Here is a 20,675-nt window from a genome sequence, read left to right on the forward strand (position 1 = left end):
ATATTCCTTCCTTGTTCTGAAACCTGTGAAAAGGGACCCGTTGGATATATCTTCTGGCATTTAACCTATGGTTCATTTGGGGCAAAGAGAGTGGGAAATTATTGGTCGAGGGCAAGACGAGATATTTAACGGCTAGTGTTTGATTTGGAAGAGATTGGGTTGAAATGTGAACGGCAGGATTAACTAAAAAGGCTGACTATTTTTAGAATGGGCAAGTTGCCTATTTCTGGATGGCTTAAAGCCAGGGTTTTTAAGGGGGGGGGGGGCTGAGAGGTGAAGTTGACAGAACGGTTTGAAGGGAAGTAAGTATATGATGTATTTATTGTCTGTGTGGATTTTAAGAAAACATCAGACAAAGTGCTACAACAGGCGGGTTTGTGAAGTTGATTTTCATCAAGTATTGGGGTGAGCATCAGTTAGATTTGTTGTAAAATGGCTGAAGGATTAAAAACAGCAAATTATGGTTGTTTTGCATGCTGTTGGGTGGTCACGAGGGTCAGTGCAAGGGCCGTTGCATAGAGTAAAAATGGGCTGATGTGATGCATTCTTGACACAAGGACTGTGTGAGGGGGAATGTAGACAATGGCCCAGTTCAAAAGTGCTGGAGCAGAGGAATGTGGGGATTCGTATGCCGAGATCTTTGACAGTTTAAGAAACTGGTTTGAGAAACTGGTTGGTAAAACGCATGGGATGTTCTGTTTTATAAATCAAGGTGTGGAATGAAATAGGGAAATTCTTGAATTTAGAAAAAGCTCTGGCATGGTTACCAGAGTAAGTTGTCCATTTATGTTCACACACTTAAAGAAGGATGTGAAGACCATTATAAGGGTGCAGAAGTAGATTTCAGGATGTTTAAGAAGGAACTGCAGATGCTGGAGAATCGAAGGTTACACAAAAAAGCTGGAGAAACTCAGCGGGTGCAGCAGCATCTATGGAGCTGTGGAGATTTATGGATGGTTCAGCGAAGAGGAATTGTAGAGGCTTGTGGTTTTCTCAGCAGAAAAAAGGTTGAGGAGATATGTGCAAGATTACAGTAGGTTTAGGTGAGGTTGCCCTTAACTTGATGGTGCAAGGACAAAGGAACAAAGAATTAAGATTTTAGGTGAAGTGATATCGGGGTGGTTGTGAGTGATAATGACGTGGAACTTAGTGCTTCCAAGGAGAGTGGAAGGAGAAACGGTTAAAGATTTTGAAAGCAAATTGAACAGGCAGAACAAATTGTGCACGGCCTTAGATTAAAGCAGTGTAAAGGGACTGATTGGCTGCACAGCAGAGCTGGCAGGGACTAGATGGGCCACATGGTCATCTTCTGTTCTATAATTACTCCGTGATACTGATCTTTCAGATGTTTTTAGTAATGTATTTTAGTAATGTCCAGTCCATGATGAATTTCTATTAAGTTCATTGAGACTGCTTTTGTTTATTTACACAATGGTCTTTTGTGAAAGAAAATATGAACAGCTAAAGTCATTTGGCTGAAGTTCTAAGAGACTGGGATGGGGGGGGGGGGGAAACTGCAGACCAGGCAAGATGGAAAAAGAGGGAAGTGGTCACTGGTGGATCTGTAACCAAGGATGAATTTTTGAAGAAAGCTGCTGATAGTTGGGGTGGAAATGGGGAAAACATTCTGAATGATTGCCAAGTTACTGAAGGAATTGCGCAGAGGCACAACAGGAGATATTGCTGGGGGTACTCCAGTGGTAGACTTTAGTCGTGAAATATTAGGTTGATAGCATGTAGTGGTGTTTGAAACCAGTTGGGTGGGTGTATTTGTCAGTGTTTGACTGGTAGGCAATTGTGTGACTCCATTATGGAAAAGGAAGGAGACTGCAAGCTCTACTTTGAGTAAGCATCTCTCTTGATCTTGAGAGCACTTGGTCTGATGCAGTACCTTCATATTGTTGAGGCAGATCATCAAAGAGATGACTTATTTAGTTATATTGATCCTTGTTAACAATTCTTTTGCGAGTTGGACCCAAGTTCTGTAATGCTGTAATTCTAAATGGTTTTGTCCAGCACCCTAACAGAATTTAGTTCACTGATTGCAAAATGTTAAATGACTTAAAATCATCTCAGTTTAGTCTGTTAGATGAAGTGATTATAAGCACATACACAAGTTTTATGAGTGACCACCCGTCAGTTAATTTGCAACATGATCCCAAAAACGAAACCAACATGATTTTGAGTAATTTTACATTTGTAACCAATGTAATAAATTCCGTAACGGTGCGACACAGTTACGCATTTAAAACATAGTGATCGGGCAATTGTAGAGCTGAGATGATATTATTTGTGCTGATTAAAGGAAAATGGTAAGATTATAATTTTAATGTGTCCAATGTACAGAAATTTATGAACTAACTTGGATCTTGGTCTATGTATATTTATACTTTGTACACAGGGAGGACCTAGTTTGCTTTTTATTTATACCTTTCTTTCAAATTTTTGTTCTAGGTTCACTATGCCTTTTCAAATCTTTGTTTTACTCCTGATATACTCCATGGCATCTAATTCCAAATAAACCTAGCTCAATTATATACTTCTCCCCATGGAATCCATTATCACTGTTCTGAAACTGCCAGATGTGTAGGCATCATTTTACTTCATATTGGCGGAGCCACGAATAAGAAAAATCGGGTGACTAAGTTGGCTCCTTTAACAATCCAATTGGGAAAGGCAGGATTATGTGATGAATCTTAAATATTCACGTCAGACTATTTCTGAATTGGCATTTCAACAGAAACCATTGGGGAAAATGTCAAGAGTTAAATTTGTGCCAATGAAAACTATTACCCACTTGAGTTTGTAAGCAAAGCTCAGTGCTTGTCAGAGGAAATAGTTCTTGGTGTGTGTTTGATGCCGAGCTTAATGTGGTTGTCTGTGCAAGATGTTGGTTATCATGACTGGTAAATAATTGAGTTTGAATAGGGAGAGAGCCCTCATTATCCTCCACCTGTGCCCAGCTGGAGGGGAGGGTTGAGATAAAGCCATTAACTGTCTTTTACTGGCACCACAAAGAGCTCAAATACATCTGTGTCTTATTTTCTTTTCTGGCACAATCAGTCGAGCAAGCTAAGCAGGCATGACCAAATTTGGCAAGTTCTGTGGACTTTGGCAAAGTAATGCAGCAGTGCTTTTAAGGAACAGTCTGAGGGCAGTTACTTGGCTCCTGTATGCCATCATTAGTGCATTGAGAGCTTTGTTTAAAACCAGTCCATTTTGCAGGGGGAAGTGAATTGAATAAGGTATAGATATTCCTGATGAAATGTGTCTTAACTGGTTGTTTTCTCCTTTCATCTAACTATTTAAAGGGTCGTTGTAACTGCATTTTCCATCCTGATTGCAGTGCTGGCTGGAGGTGCTGTGGGTTCTCTAGTTTATTCCTAGGAGGGAGAGTAGAATTGGCTTAAAATACGAATGAAAGTAGTAGGCAATTGCTATAATTATATTAAATTATGACAACTTAAAATGTAAATTGATAACTTTTTAGATGGAAATAGATTGTTCATTTATGCCATGGGCCAGATGTAAAACGTTTGCCTTTTGTTATGCATGCATGGAACGTTGAGCGTATAATTGGAATTGGCCGTTTCATTTCTATGCAAGGCTTGCGTTTATTCTATTTCTATATAGAATATAGAACGGTACTGCACAAGAACTGGCCCTTTGGCCCACAATGTCTGTGCTGAACATGGTGCCATGACCAACTCTTATCTGCTTGCACATAAACCATATCCTTCCATTCCCTGCATATCCATGTGCCTATCCAAAAGTCTCTTAAATGCCACTATCGTATCTACCTCAATCACCAACCCCGGCATTGTGTTCCAAGCACTCACCCCCCTCTGTATAAAACAAATTTCCCCGCACGTCTCCTTTAAACTTGCCTTAAAGCTACATCATAAAACCGAGGACAGAAAGGTCAGATTGGTAATGAGAGCAACCGGGTTGCTCAGCACTTCAACTCCCCCTCCCATTCCCAATCTGACTTTTCTGTCGGGCTTCCTCCATTCTCAGAGTGAGGCCCAGCGCAAATTGGAGGAACAGCACCTCATATTTCACTTAGATAGTTTACACCTCAGTGGTATGAACATTGACTTCTCTAACTTCCCTTGCTTTGCCTCTCTCGCCATCCCCTCCCCCTTCCCAGTTCTCCCACCAGTCTTACTGTCCCTGACTACATTCGATCTTTGTCCCGCTACTCCCCTGACATCGGTCTGAACAAGGGTCTAGACCTGAAACTTCGCCCATTCCTTCTCTCCAGAGATGCTGCCTGTCCCGCTGAATTACTCAGTCAATCCACCAGTACATGATAAAAGGAATGACATTTAATGCAAGATAAAGTCTAGTAAAGTCCGATTAAACATAGTTTGAGGATCTCCAATGATGTAGATAGTAGCTCAGGCCTGCTCTCTGGTTGTTGAAAGAATGGTTCAGTTGCCTGATAACAGCTGGGAAGAAACTGTTCCTGAATCTGAAGGTGTGTGTTTTACACTTCTGTTTCCCTTGCCTGAGTTTGGCTGTAATAATGTGTGATGTACATCTATCACATACCTATTAAATGTCTGATCTTGGATGTGTCGTGTCCCTCCCCCCTCCCCCCTCCCTCTCGCCTCCCGATTCTCCCCCCCCCCCCCCCCCCATATGTGAACTCTACGTCCGTATACGAGGACCCACAATTGACTTTCAAGACCAGGCAATGTGTTAGGGCCCAGTGGATCATTCACCATTATCACTCATTAACAGGGTGATAATTTGAAGATATCATCCACTCACTGATTTCTCCCGGAATTTAAAAAGGACACTGACGATACCTTCTTGACTTTGTACTTGATTGTGCACAGGTGTATTGCAGAAATTCTTATTGATTTATTTAAATTTTGATACAGTGAGTACTGATAATCACGCAATTAACCTCAACAAATTCTGGGCCATAACCTTGATTGTGTAATGGTTGATCTTAAGTAGCTAATTAGTGATCAAATCTATAAACTGGGGGTATATTTTGAAGAAAAAAATCTGACCTATTTGGGTCTAAATCAGAATGTATATTGCTGAAGAAGAAAGGCAAGACATCATTAGTCAGCATTTGAGTAAAATATGTGGGTAAAATAATGCCAATTAAAGGTCAAATCAAAGTGACCCAGCTTTCTCTTCCCAGCCAGATTTCCATCATTTTACTTGGATATTGTTTGTTGCAGCTTAAGTTACTGTGAATCTGAATGTTATTGTGAAGACTAATTTTTCACATGCAAAACAAAGCTTTTCACGGTACCTCAGCACATGTGACAATAATAAACCTAAATAAAACCTACAGTTTTTCAAATAATTGGTTGACAACAGGTGTGAGATGTCTGGAAGGCATGAGTGCGCTTTTATCATAAGTCACTGCTAGGATAGTTCACTAATGAGCGAGCATTTCAAGAATGCTTTTTATTCTTGTGACCAGTCAGTCGGGAAGCACAAAGGTGGTGGTAGTGGTGACAAGGGAATTGTGTTGCCTTTGGACTTAATGTGCATAAAAAAATGAATGAACTTTGTAGAATGAACCACCCCATCTGGTAACTTTGAGGTATTTTCAAAACACACCTTGGGGAGGATGATGGCAGAAAGCTAAGCCTGATTATGTGACCTTGGACTTGACTGAGATGTCAGAATTGTTTTCCTATTCATTAGACTACTATGTGCCTGTTGATGAATGGGTATAATTGTTCTTTGGTATTGGGATAGTTTTAGCCGGTTATTAAGGCCAACTGTTGGCGACGATGGTAAGAATATTAGAAAAAAAATTCTGTATTACTTTGTTTACTGCTTAATTAAACTGATATATAGAGCTAAAGCTCACTTTAGTAAGACAGTTGTATGATCTGAGCATTGTTAAAGCAGTGGGGACAGTGATGAAGGCAGCACAGATTACTTGTATAAATGTGAGAATCCTGAATTAAGAGGTAGGGCTGACCTGGGACCCAGCAGTGAGCTGTTAACTCTGTGTAATTTCACTGGGAAATTCGGGCATGGATCCTGCAACAGTTTTTCCCTGCTGCGGGTTCATTAACATTACAATTTCCAGTGGAAAGGGAGGGCCACATTTCAGATAACTTAAATACTTGTACTCTTGTAAAATAGCAAGCATTTAATTATATTGGTTTCTTAATGTTTGTAATTATTTAACTTACACTTTTCCAGGGTTTTTTTTTTTTTAACGCAGCCATCAACGTTTTTGAGTATGGCAGACATGTATGGAAGTTGGTATATCCCTTTTGCATGTTTTTTATAATAGAGCTTTGGTGGTTTGTTTTTTTTTTGGGGGGGGGGGGGGGGGGGGTGTCCTTTTTTTTCCTTTTCCTCCTTTCTTTTCTAGGGTCTATTTCTTAAATATTTTCTCTAACCAATGGGTCTCTGTCTTTTTTCTCATTGATCACTCTTTTACACGAACACAACTTTCTTTCTCTCACTTTCTCTACTTTCTTTATCTATACCTTTCCCTAAAGCTTAAACATGAAGGGGTACAATAAATGTAATGAGACATATCTGGCTTGTACTATTGTAATTTACTGTACTTCTAATAAATAAAAATATAATTAAAAAAAAAAAAGACATGTATGGACTTCTAAGTCCAATGCCAGCCTTCGAGTCTGCAATGTGACTTGGCCAGTTGTCAAAGCATTTTTAGCAGCAGAGCTTGCATTTCAGCAATAGGGCCTTGCCCCACTCAATGTTTTGACCATCAGGAGATGGTCTGGAGGACCAAATTGTTTCCAAAGGTAACTGCAAATTGGGGAGTGTGGGCATGTATTTCACCATTCACTGAGGCAACCCATCTGTGGGCAGCATGTAACCAGCAAACTGAACATTGGGCACCACTGTGTTCATAAATAACACTGGGCAAGTGCAGGGGTCGTGCAAACGGGTGCTTGATTGGGTTGAGCAAACGGACAGTGTGTCTGACAGTAATGCCTGCCAAACACTGGATATTAAGTCTTACAATAGGTGTTCTCATTCTTTCAAGCCTTGAATTTCCAAGGAAATGTATTTATTGTAATACAAAATGACTTGAACACCTTTATGTCTTTCTTACTTCCTCTCTATTTCTCCCACCACATTTGATTTGGGCTTGAATCCATTCATTTCAATTAATGCTGTCCCTTATTCTATTGTATTTATTAATCCCCTCAAACTTGAACTTTAGCTCTGGCATTTCAGTGTGAAAAAAGCAATACGACTACTTTTCAAGTTATCTCTTCACAATTGGATATCCTGTAAACAGGAACTCCTTAGCAAAAAGCAAACTGCGGTAAGAACTCAGTGGGTCAGGTAGCATCCATGGAGGGAATGGACAAATTGGGTGTCAGAAATAATAAAGGAAATCTGCCATCTGAACACTTTCAAATTGTTATACAATGTGGCCCAATAATATTGACCATTCATTATCTTTACATATGCAATCTGATTTTAATTATTAAAAATCCTTAATAAGACAACATCTAATCAGGGAATAGTTTGTGCTGTTACTTAGCAAGGATGTGACAATAGCCAGTTACAAACTAGAAGCACATTTCATTGTTGTTCTAATTCAAAGTTTTTCAGGTGTAAAAGTTTTGGTTGGATTTGTTTGCAATTTGCTTTTAAAGCAAAAAGCCCCAATGAAATAACTGTGTATTTTGCTGCCTCACATATTATCTTTGACCAGTACAAAAGATTTTGCATCGCCTTCCAAAGTTCTGTAGATTCTGGACTTGTTCCAGTGGAGTGGAAGATTGCAAAAGTATCTTCATTATTAAAGGAGAGAGAAAACGGGGAACCACCAACCTATTAGCCTGTCGTCAATGGCAGGGAAAATGCTAGATTTATTCATGATTTGAAGGATGGAATTGCAAAAGACATTGACGAGAATAATGGATGGATCCAACATACATTTTTAAAAGGAAAATTATGTTGGATGAATCTTCTGAAGTTGAGGCTGTGACAAATAGAGTTGATATTGGCGGCAGAGTGTGCAGCTGGTAGAGCTGGTGCCTCACGGGGCCAGAGATCCTGGTTTGACCCTGACCTCAGGTGCTGTCTGCAGATTGCACTTTCTCCCTGTGATCACATGGCTTTCCTCCTGGTGCCCTGGTTTCCTGCCACATCCCAATGACGTGTGTGTGTTTGTAGGTTAATTGTCCCCGAGTGTGTGGAGAAGTGGGATGATGAAGAGCTAGTGTGACTGGGTGATAGATGGTCGGCCTGAGTTTGGTGGTCCAAAGGACCCGTTTCCATGCTGTGTGACTCTGAACTTTAAGGGAGTGCTAGTGGGGATAGTAGACTTGGATATCGTTAAGTTGCTTGATATGGTCATATGCATGAGGTTTGATCATTTGAAATTGGTGGCTTGGATTGAAAATTGGTCTTTGAGCAGAAATCCAAAAGTGGAAATTCGGGGATTGTTGTCGAGTTGGTGAGCAGTAGCTGGTGGGGTACTGCAGCCATTGGGGCACAAGCACCAGCATTTTACAAACTGTGCCATTGAATCGTCCAGGGGCCAAATGTCAGACTTCAATGTTGGCTGACAACACTAAACGAAGTTGGACTGTGAGCACAGGGGAGATGTAAGGCAATGAAGGCAAACTGAGTGGGTGAGATCTTGGCACATGCGCTGCAATGTGGAACACTGAGAGGTTATCTGCTTCAGTACACAACAGAAAGGCAGAGTATTTGTTCAATGGTGAGAATTTGGATAGTGCTGGTGTTCTAGGTGTGCTTGTACACGGGTCGCTAAATGCCAAAATGCAGCTGCATAAGCAATTAGGAGGACAAGTGGTACATTAGCCGTTATTACAAGAGGATTTGAATTCACAAGCAAGTAATTCTCGTTGCAATTGTATGATGAGGCCATACCCGGAGTATTGTGTCGTTTTGGTCTCCTTAACTAAAGTAAGGATGTACTTGGCATAGAAGGATTGTTGGAATGGTTCCCTGGACTGGTTCCAAGGATGGTGGATTTGTTGTATGAAGAGAAATTTGGTACTGTGGGGTTATATTCTCGAGAGTTCAGAAGAATGAGAAAAGATTTTGTGAAAGTAGAAAATTATTAAGAGCTTGGCAGAGTAAATGCACGGACATTCCCCCGCTCCCCGCTCCCCCGCTCCAGACTGAAGAGTGACAGATTGAGGCACAGTTCCAAACAAGGGACAGGTCATTTAGGACTGAGATGATGACAGATTTGTTGATACAGAGAATGGTAAACTTTAGGAACTTCCTTCATCAGAGGACTGAAGGTTTAGTTATTATGTTCATTCAAAATAGATATCAATAGATTTCTGGACATTTGGGGAATAGAGGATTGTGAAGGCAGTGTTGTGATAGACCACAGAGGTAGAAGATCAGCTGCGATTTTAATGGTGGAACAAATTCAAAGGACTGGATAGACAATTGCTGCGTCTATTTCTTATGTCTTTATTATCACAGCTAACCAGTGTCCTTTGGTCATTTTCTGCATTAAACAATTAACATAACCTTAAGAGTGCAATGCACGGTACGATCAAATGATCTAAATAAAAGGAAGAATCTAGAAATAACTAAATTAACAGAATGCTGATGAATGTTCTAAAACATTATCATAACCAATGGTAACTAGAATGGCAACAATGCCCTAAAATTTATATGTCAAAGTGTTTAATTGTCTTATGAACCAACAATGTAATTCTTACTTGCAGAAAATATATAATAAACAAGAAAAACAATATATTAATAATCGCTCTTGAACTGTACACAACACTGAGCTCAAATTATGAACCTTTATTCAACATCTTTGGTTGTATAAGGACTTTTTTTATTGTTACTTTTTCTGCTTCTGGTTATTCATTCCCTAGTTTCTGGGGGGGGGTGAGAGTTTCACAGGCTTGCACTGCAAAATACAGTTCTATTCAATCAACTCAGGACTGCCTCCCAATGGATAAACAATTCAACGCAATGAATCTCGTGTCAGAGGTTGCATTCCAAGGGGGTGAGAAAGCTTCATAGTGACAAGAAAATTTAATATCAAGGAACGTTAGATTTGCAAGTTTATTAAAAAAAAAACCAAGATGGGTATGTTAATAGTTCATCCTTTTTCCATATTTAAACATTGTAATATCCAGTTAATTTTAACAGATGGGCAGCTTTACATTTTTATTTTTAACGTTGACAACGCGATCCTTCATATAGTCTTACTATAATCAGAACTTTTTTTGTTGCATTTTGTGGCTATTCCCTTCTATGTTATTTTCATTTTCCTCCAATAAACCCTGCCACCCTTTATCTGCTGCAGAAGCTGTAGAGGAAGATGGAGAGCACAGTTACCTCAGAATGATCACTATCATTAACATTCACGGGTGGTTCACTTATCATTTCTGACTGCAGAGACATGGCAGCCTTTTTATGAAACGTCTGCAGGTGTAACAAGATGATACATATAACATTGTGCCACAATGGATTTATGTATTCGGTTACAAAAGAAAAGTCTAATGAAAAAATACAGAGGGTAATTCTTTATTCCTGCACCACACTATTTGTCAGTAATGTCCATAGAAGATGAGCACTTTAAAAAAAATCTGCGTTAGCCTTACGATCTGGATGTTCTTCGCCTGAGCCATGTTTTCTGGCATGTGATGTCCTGGTGTGTCCGGGCTGTTTCGAAGACCGCAAATGGGTGCAGTTAATGAAGCTTGGAATTAAATGTAGGGATCAATAACTGTAATGAATGCCTGAATGCGACGTTAGAATGAAGACCTGTGCAACGGTGTTCCCCAGACAGACCACGTTCCAGCTGCTTAAATAGTGTTCCATTGAGTTTATTTTTAAACTCAGCCACTTTAATCCTGTGATATTGCCCATATGTAAAAATAAGATGCGTAAACCTGTGATAATACAACATCAACTCAAAGCCAACCAATAGATATGGCGGTTTCATGTGTGATAGAAAACCCCCGGATCGGGAATATCTCTTCCCAAGGTCAGTTATTTTGACCCCCTGATGGTTACCCTTCACCACTTCCCCCGCAGCAGAGTTTTAATCGGAACACCAAGTGGGATTCTGAATGGCTGAACATCAGATATTTTTGGATATGAGCAACAACGCTGCCTAATACCCATTGCAGGAGTACCGCGTATTCTTTCAGTCTGGGCCCCAGCTCTCTGCTTCATTAGTTTCTGTGGAAATGAAAGATGAAGCGGCATAATTCAAACAAAATGCGAAGTTTCTTGGTGAGCTTATCAATATTCTTTTGTCTCCCGCCACCAAAAACACAAAAGCCACCGTCCCACACAAAGCAGTGAGGCGCTAGCTGTGCCCAACACGACCGATGCATTGACCCACACATTGCTGTCTGTTAAATGTGATACAATTTCAATTAAATCATTGTTTTAATCAAACTATTTAACTATTTCTCTGGAATTTGTTTCAACCCTGAGCCCCCCCCCCCCCCCCCCCCCCCCCCCCCCCCCCTCGTTAGTTGCACAACATTTTCTGGTTTCACCAAAGTAGCATCCACAATTATCTGTGTGGACATAACTTCTCTCCATTACACCGTGGTTTAAGTGTGAGAGAGTTTGATCTTAACCTACCTCCCATTGTCCTGTGGAACACACTGAGGCTTCAGTATTCTTTGCTCACAATCTTGCCTGTTCCACTTTTCGGATAAGAATCTGCTTGTGAGGCCCTGCAACTTGAATACACTGCTAGTTTGTACACTATATAAACCACATGGGTCTTCAATCATGGTGAAATAACTTCTGCAATCAGCTGGAATCAGTTGCAACCCAACCTGTGATCATCTGTGCATGTATTATAAGTATTAATGCAAGTAGCCTTGAATAATAGGATCATGACAAATATTCAGTGCATGAGCCTTGATGCTGAAAATGTTCCTGTCATCGAGTGTTGCTAGTCAGCCAGCAGGAAGTATTTGCAATTAGGGATGTCATAATCCATAAAACAATGAGTGCAGCTCATAAGTAATCAAATTATGGGGTGCCGATGATCTCATAAGCTCAGAAGCAGCTGTCAACTGAACCCTGTATTTGGGTTACCTCCTCACATTCATTTGTAGATATCAGATGTCATTAATAGACAGCTGATGAAAATATTTATGTTCACAATTATTTCTTGTAATGTTGCAGTGGGTTTATTATTTTCAGAGATTCATGGCTGCAAGATTAAAGTGGCTGGAAGCAAAGGACCTGGGTGATGTTCTGATTCCTGACTCTGTGTTTTAAACATTAGGGCACGTGTAGTTTCACTTCCGGATGGGATTGTTGTGTTGGGTGCAATTGCTCTGATAGATGAGAGAGGAAAGTTAACTAACAGCCATATTCTAATATTACAGTAAAAATTCCATAGTCCCTGTCTTTATGTTGACAAATGTGAATGATAGCATTAGGAAGACTTCCTTGGTACTGTGCATTTTATAATGTAAGTGCTTAAGTGCCATCGGAATTTGTTTGTAGAATTCATTTTGGAACGGCACATTTTATAAATTTACAGGGATGAAAAGCTGAAACTGAACCATCTGTATTTCCTCACATGAAATTAGCAGTAATATTCATATCTGTAGCTTTGGTAGGTAGGTGTCAGATTAAAACCAAGGTGTTTAACTGCAGTTTGCGATCTGTTAATACACCATTTTCTCCTGTCTCCAAGAACTTGGTAAAGAAAAGTTTACCAAATACATTTTTTTTTTTAAATCGAATCCTTCAATGTTAAGTGAAATTTAAAAATGATCATCTTGGTATTCCTTGTGTAACTGAAAGGAGAATTCTGACGGTGGTTTGGCTTGCAAAGCTGTCTGCACTGAGCAGTCTGGGACCTGCTCCAGATATTGATGTAAGTGATGGCTGTGGTTCAGCATGGGTTCGGTGACAGAGTGTAATGTATGATTAGTTTGACAGTTCTCAGCCGGCTGCTTGGTGGGAAGGATTTGACCACGGTAAACCAGCCCAACATATTGGCAAAAGCTCGAGGATTCTTTTGCTCGCGCTCAGCAAGCTGGTTACGAATGTGCTGTTCACTGACTTCCTGTTGGTTTAAGCTGGTGATGGTCCCTGGCTCGGGTTCACTTTGCAACGTTGCTGACGACTTATTACATCTTGTAGGTGTTGATAGTAGAACTTAAAGCCATGCCTGGAATTAGCAGCAAAATGGTGAAAGGAAAGGTTTTAAAATCACAGGCAAAGGCCATTTGGAAGCTTTCTCTGACCAATTCAAAATCAACATTTCAGCTTTAACACAACCTCCAAGCAGGTTTTTAAAAATGTCCTTTATTCTCACTATCGCAACAGGCTTTTGTGATGGTTAATGAAAGTTGCAACATTTGTAACCAGCCTCCCTCCAATGAGTAAAATATTTTGAAATGACAATTTATTCTATTTATGTTTAAACAGTTCAGTTCATAAGTACATAAACAAAAAAGTGAGGGAAGTAGACACAATGCTGAAGTCACTCAGCGGGACAGGCAGCATCTGTGGAGAGAAGGAATAGGTGACTTTTCGGGTCGAGACCCTGAATCTGTCTGAAGAAGGGTCTGGACCCGAGTTACTCCAGCATTTTGTGTCTACCTTCAATTTAAGCCAGTATCTGCAGTTCTTTCCTACACGAAGTGAGGGAGGTGTCAAGGTCCTTGCTAGATCCTTGGGATTTGCTAGATTTCGGTTTTAACGGAGAACATAAGTGAGTACAGAAACAGGCCCTTCGGCCTACAATGCCCGGGCTAAACACGATGCCAAGTTTTATCCCCAAGTTCATTGTTACCTCTGCAGGCTTTTTGTCGGTTAATGAAAAGTTGCAACATTTATAACCAGCCTCCCTCCAAGGAGTAAAATATTTTGAAATGACACTTAAATTCTGTTTATATTTAAACAATTCGGTGTTGATATGCTTACCTTCTGAGTTCCGTAAATTAGACCAAAATCAGCAAACAAACTATTGCATTCAGACAAGCAAGAAGTCGCTTGCTCTCAATTTAAATATACAAATCACAAGAAAAATGACTTTGGGCATATTTCTGCCCTGATACTTTGTTATGGTAGAGGATTACTGTCAAGCTGACGCATTTCTTTTAAGAATGTGGATTTGGAAGTTTAATATCTGGTGATGGAGTTCTTTGCAAGACCTTCAGATGGATTTGAGATGTATCCATATCTGAAGCAGAAAAATGTTACAATCTTCATCGGATGTCAAGAATAGCTGATCTGGCAAATTCTCAGACTCGTTCTGTTTAAATTCCAGAGGGAGAGGGAATTGGTACTAAAAAGTTGCTGATCGTGACATGAATTGTGACATGAGTAAAGATTGGTGTTTTAGCTCTCCTTAGTCCATAACAGCTTTTTTGACACCGAGTTTAAAATAGACTATTACAATCTAATAGTTAAATAACAAATATACTTGGTGCCTTTGTTACTTAAAATCTGTATTGTATTTCATAGAATAGCATCTAATCAGATGCTGAACCAAAAGATAAATGAATTTCTTCTGGGGAGAAAACATTGGCTCAATGTGACTGTCAGTGTTTGTTTATTTAGCCAGATGTCTGAAAATTCCTTGTAGAATATGGACCTTGTTGTTTGTGGAGGATGTTTTTTACTTGTATATCATAAATTTATTTTGTGGAAAACTACTGGAAATGTTCAACTTGAATGTGTTTATGTGAATGAAAGATTTGTTTTATTAGAAAATAATAATGCTTTCCTGCAGTATAATGAAGACTGCTTTATTATAAAAATTCACCCTACCTGTTATTTTATAAGTTGCTTCAGATCAAGCTGGGCTTAATTCTGTAATTAATTCCGATGCCCACATTGATGATTTTTTTTGGGTGAGTTTAATGGTGAAATGTCTTGACATTTCACAGAACGATGTCAACCATCTGAAATTCTTTAATCCAGATCTTGATGCAGTGTAAACTTGAAATAATTAAACTGGTGTTTCAAATTTTCTTAATTGAAATGCTTGTTCCTCTTGCAGTAATGCCCCACAGAGTGGATTCTCACTTATTCAAGTTGACAGCATGAATGTCACGATGAAGGAGATACTACAGAAGGCTCTAAAACGAAGAAAAGGTTCACAAAAGGCTGCAGGTAAAAATCAAAAACCAAGAATTAAAAAAATGAGCTGTACATAATGTGATTTGATTGTTGTTATGTAAATTGTGACTCGTGCATCAGCAGTTATAATTTTGCAACATTTTAGATAGGTTTAGATCATGAAGGTAGAGGGGTCTACATTACTAGAATGCAACAGCATTCAGTTTGTTCATCAGTACAGATTTTTGATTTGTCCATATTTGTAAGTGTTAAGCAAATTCATTGATGTAAAGAAAAATGTAATGCATTGACCCAAAAGTATCAGCATTAACCCAAAACACAAACTTGCATTATAATGATTGTGCATAAAATATTGGAAAAATTACTTTGTTCTCTTCCCCTCATTCTTTATTCAATTTAATTAAAACAGAAAATATTGTAAAAATTCAGCAGGTCAGGCAATATCCTTGGAAAGGGAAATTGAGGCAACTTTGCAAGTCTTCCCGTAAATGCCGCCTTAAAGGGCCTATCCCACCCACTTTCACGACCTCTGCTGAGTTTGCCCTTGACTCGTACTCACAGCCTGGTCGTCACGAGGCCCCAGGTAGGTCGTGATGCTAGTCGTAGGTACTCGTGGCATCAAGTAGGTCAGGGAGTTTTTCTAGCCTGATGAAGAATGTCCACGAGTAAAAAAGGTTGTGAAAGTGGGACAGGCCCTTAACTCTGGAATGCTTCTGGCATTTTGTTGTTCCTTCCAGAATGCTGACACCTGCATTTCCTCTTTTTTTAGTTATTGTTAATGTGACTCTATTTTCTTGCTGAGGACCCCATTTTTAAATGTTCTTTCCTGCTGATCTAGTGGGCTTCATTTGCATCTCGTTTTTTGGCGTAACCAAAAGCTGATTCCTTCCAATGGCAAAAACCTTTACATTACCCAATAAACAAGGAACTGCAAATGCTGGTTTACAAAATAAGACACAACGTGCTGGAGCAACTCAGCAGGTCACATGGCATCCCTGGAGAACATGGATAGATGACGTTTTAGTTTGAAGAAGGGTCCTGACCCGAAAAGTTACTCCAGCATCTTGTCTTTTTTTAAATTATCCTGTCTCAAAAAGGAGCACGGTCATTGAATTGCCTCAGAATGAGAATAAGGTTACATCGAAATAGGAGCAGGAGTTGACCGTGTCTCTTACAAACTTCTACAGATGCACCATAGAAAGCATACTGTGCACCACAGTTGGTTTGATGCCCAAGACCGCAAGAACTGGCAAAGAGTTGTAGATGTCGCTCAGTCCATCACACAGACCAGACTCCACCATTAACTCCTTCTGTATATCACACTGCCTTGGAAAAGCAACCAACTTATTCAAAGTCCCCCACCCCGTCATTCCTCCTTCTCCCTGCTCACGTCAGGTAAGAGGGACAGAACCTTGAAAGTGTGCACCACCACAATCGGAAAACCTCCTTCCCCTCTGTTGCCAGTCTTCTGACAGTCCTTCTGACCGTTAGGGTACTGTCTGATTCCCTTCTACCCCATTGTGGACATTGGACTTTGTCTATGGAACTGATGCACTACAATGCTGAGAACTATATTCTGCACTCTGTTCCTTCCCTTTGCTCTACCCATTATACTTGAGTTTGACTTGATTGTATTTATGTTCAATATTATTTGATCTGATTGGATAGCAAGCAGAAAACAAAGCTTTTCAAAATGCCTTGATACAGGTGACTATGAGAAATCTAAACCCAAGCCGCCTGTTAAACCTGCTCTGCCTTTCAATGCCATCATGTCTGCTATGTTGGGCAGGTAAAATCTTAAAATAATTTTCGTAAAATCATTGTGTCTTGAATTGCAAAGGGTGATGTAAAAATATATTCTTAAGGAAAGTAACTGGTGGGAAAAGGCAATTATTTCTAATCGTAGTAAAATACCGCTTCATTCTACGTTCTGTACACGGAAGCACTTGAGGCATGTCACAGTATATCCATCGGATATTCTATTCAGTGGTTGATATTTTTATCCCAAATTTTATTTTCCACTTCTTTCATTCTTTGCTAATCCTTACTTGGGAGATGATTCAAAGGAACAGGGTCTGCATGTTGACTGAGCTGTTATTTGAAAGTAGAATCTGTGAAAAGGAATGGTGGCAAAGTCATCAATAATGAGATGTGCTAAATACATGACAGGTCGCCTAAATCTTTAACGTAGGAAATATTCTTCGCGTAAGCGTAATCAAATATAAAATGGATCTAAGTCAACCGTAATCTTAGAATAGCTGACCAAATGCTTTTTATCAATGAGGTAAGTTCTCAAGGGTGACTTGCAAAAGTGTAGAGTTCAAGAACTTGCAACCTAGATGGCTCAGAGCACAACTGAAACACACAGCTAAGGGAATGGCCAATGCACAGAGGTGTAAACTGGAGGAGTGTAGTTAGTGGTATGTCAGACTGAAGGAGGCCTCTGTGAATAGTCATGGAGAGTTAAGAGGAAAATAATTGTATTTGCATGTCATTGGGGGCCTGAGAGCTACAGCACCATCAAACGCAAATATGCGGGCTAGGCCTAATGGCCAAGGCATGGCTGATATTTGGAAAGGGAAATAGCGCATCGTTAATGGTGAAGATGTGTGGTTGGAAGCTCAATTCAATGTCTAGAAGGCTGCAGGCGATCTGGTTGAAATTAAGGTGTGCGCCATTGATGGACAGTGTTTGATAGTTGCAGAACTGCAACAAAGTTGAATATTAGCACTAAATGTATTGTGGACAAAACAGGCAAAATCCCATATGAGACTGGATAACTATCTTGAGCGAAGCTTTGCATTAAGTCTCCAGAAGTGGTCACTGAAAGGCAATTAACCATGGAGAAGTTTCCATTTTTTCCCTCTATCTCATTCAACCCCATCCAACTTGGCACTGTGGCAATAACAGATTCTCTGACTCGCAATGTATTGACATAAAATGTTCTCATTCATGCCCGACCGTTATCTCTACTTGTGCACCGCCTCTCTTAATCCTCCATTTTCGAACCCCCTCCAACGTCTAACCCCTCGTCAACAATAGATGGAAAATAATGTTGTACATGAGTGATGCACGTATTTGCATATAATATACAGTATGCCCTTTTGTACCTTGCCAAAAATGCTCAAATTTAAATACTTGGCTTATGCCCTCGTGTGGCTTGGCTATGATAACGCTATTGTGAAGCATTGAAATGTCAGCGATATTATTTACCACGTGCTGCAGAGCTGTTCCATGATTTTCATGTAAATGGGATCAGGTTTGCTGTGCAGGTTTGTGGGCAGCTTTCCATGTCCCCATGGAGCAAAGCCTGGACTCAGACTAGAGCTCCCCTATAATGTTCAGGACATCCTCTTGGGTGGAGGAACGCTGAACTTTCTGGTGCTTGCCTGGCTCACACCAGTCTCCTTCCCCGGCAAAGACATGGCAAACACCCGCTGCCCCCAAAACACCTGCTCTTTTGTCCAGACCAGGGGATTCAAACCAGAGGACATAGGTTAGAGGGGAAACGATTTAATAGGAACTTGAGGGTTAACTTTTTCACACAGAGGCATGGTGGCTATATGGAACGAGCTGCGGAGGAGGTTGTTGAGGCAGTTACTATAACATTTAAAAGGTATTTATACAGCTATATGGATAGGAAAGGTTAAGTGGAATATCGGCCAAACGTGGGACGGGGCGTTTTGATCAGCATGGGCAAGTTGAACCATGGGGTCTGTTTCTGTGCTGTATAACTTTATGACTCTAACTAATGTGCATAGTTTGTACTGCAACCTTGGAGTGTAACCAGGATAGAGACAGAACTCGGCGAGCAAGTTCAGGACATCCACCTCACTGTGGGAAGCTCTGAACTTTCTGGTGTTTGCTCGGCCGGTACCAACATCCACTGGTGAGTGGAGAAGGGCAAACTTGATTACCACTTGTATGTTTTCCCCACTGCAATTGTTGGAGCCTTAAATGTACTACAGGAAGTTGCCAGAGCTAAGATTTTAATACTAAAAGTAAAGAGGGTAAACATTTTCGAAAAAGTATAAAACAAACATGGGGAGAAAACAGAATTCCAACAGAATAAAAGCTTTGTTTTTAGTGTTAGCAGATAGCACCTTTTTCTCAGGGTGGAAATATCAATGACTGGAGGGCTTAGCTTTAAGGTGAGCGGGACATAGTTTAAAGGAGATTTGTGAGGCACGGTTTTTTTTTACAAAGATTAGTGGGTGCCTGGAACGCACTGCCAGGGGGTGGTGGTGGAAGCAGATAAGTTAGTGACATTGTAGAGGCTTTTTGATCGGCACACGGATATGCAGGGAATAGAGGGGTATCAATTACATGCGGACAGAGGAGATTGGTTTAACTGGCCATCGTGTTTGGCACAGCCAATGTGGGCCAAAAGGCCTGTTCATGTGCTGTACTGTCTTATGTAATTCTGCCCTCAACTAGCACTCTGGTTATGTCATTTATCAGTCATTTGGTCACTGAGTGTGCTATTTAATACTCTTGTACAGATCTCTTGCATTGATCAATTGGCAAAAGGGTTAATGAAAAATGAGATTAATAATTCTCCAGTAAGTCCATCGGTGAACCAGGCATTGGTTCCTTTAGCTGTTAATAATGTGTAGCCAATGTATTCAGAATAGTGACTGAAAGATTATGAAATTATCTTTTCTTTCATTTTAACGTGCCATTGACTTTTTGAAGAAATGATACAACGGTGAAAGTAATTTCATCAATCTTCTGAAAGTTCTTCCTGTAAGACAGACTGCAGATTGTCTGCATGTGCATTAAGAGACAAACAAGCTTACTTTAACATCCATCACGGCAATTCCAGTAAACCATAGCCAAGAGCTAGTATGTTGGGAGCTGAGTTGGTTCGTTTCAGGACTAATTGGTACGGGTTTTCAAATGATATTAAGAGAAAGTGGTCCCTGGAGGTATTTTTCAAAGAATAGACGAATATGGTTGAAAAGATTGACAAAAAATTGCAGTTGCTGCTGAAGGTACTCCGTGGGTCAGGCAGCATCTGTGGGGGGAAGTGTACTATCGAGGTTTTGGGTTGAGATCCTTCCTCTGATTTATAGACAATAGACAATAGGGGATTCGGCTCAGCCGCTCCATTCTATCAACATATGAATGTCCCGCTATCCCAGGAATTATCCTTGTGAACCTATGCTGCACTCCCTCAATAGCAAGAATATCCTTCTTCAAATCCGGGGACCAAAACTGCACACAATACTCCAAGTGTGGTCTCACCAGGGCCCTGTGCAACTGCAGAAGGATCTCTTTGCTCCTATACTCAACTCTTCTTGATATGAAGGCCAACATGCCATTAGGTTTCTTCACTGCCTGCTGTACCTGCATGCTTACTTTCAGTGACTAATGAACAAGGACACCCAGATCTCGTTGTACTTCCTCTTTTCCCAACTTGAGACCATTTCAGATTCAAAGAATGAGAGGGGAGATGGCCAGAGTAAAGAGGTGAAAGATTGGGGCAGGAGCTAGCATGCGATAAGTGGGTCCAGATGAAGGCTGGATTAATGGATGGAACCGGAGAGAGGCAAGAAGGATGGAGACGAAAACAACAGAGATCAGGGTCTGCAGATCGAATCTGATGTGAAAATGTT

General features: G+C 40.3%; 1 protein-coding gene across 4 annotated transcripts in view; it reads left to right on the forward strand.

Moving 5' to 3' along the window:
* mapkap1 (MAPK associated protein 1) overlaps window positions 1-20,675 on the forward strand; it is a 244,578-nt gene that overhangs the window by 129,534 nt on the left and 94,369 nt on the right. For all 4 annotated transcript variants that reach the window (XM_055659816.1, XM_055659815.1, XM_055659817.1 and 1 more), the window contains one exon: window positions 14,978-15,090. In XM_055659816.1, coding sequence (XP_055515791.1) covers window positions 14,978-15,090 — 113 coding nt within the window. The remainder of the gene's footprint in view (window positions 1-14,977; window positions 15,091-20,675) is intronic.

Source organism: Leucoraja erinacea, chromosome 31, assembly GCF_028641065.1.
Source record: "Leucoraja erinacea ecotype New England chromosome 31, Leri_hhj_1, whole genome shotgun sequence".
Lineage (NCBI taxonomy): Eukaryota > Metazoa > Chordata > Chondrichthyes > Rajiformes > Rajidae > Leucoraja > Leucoraja erinaceus.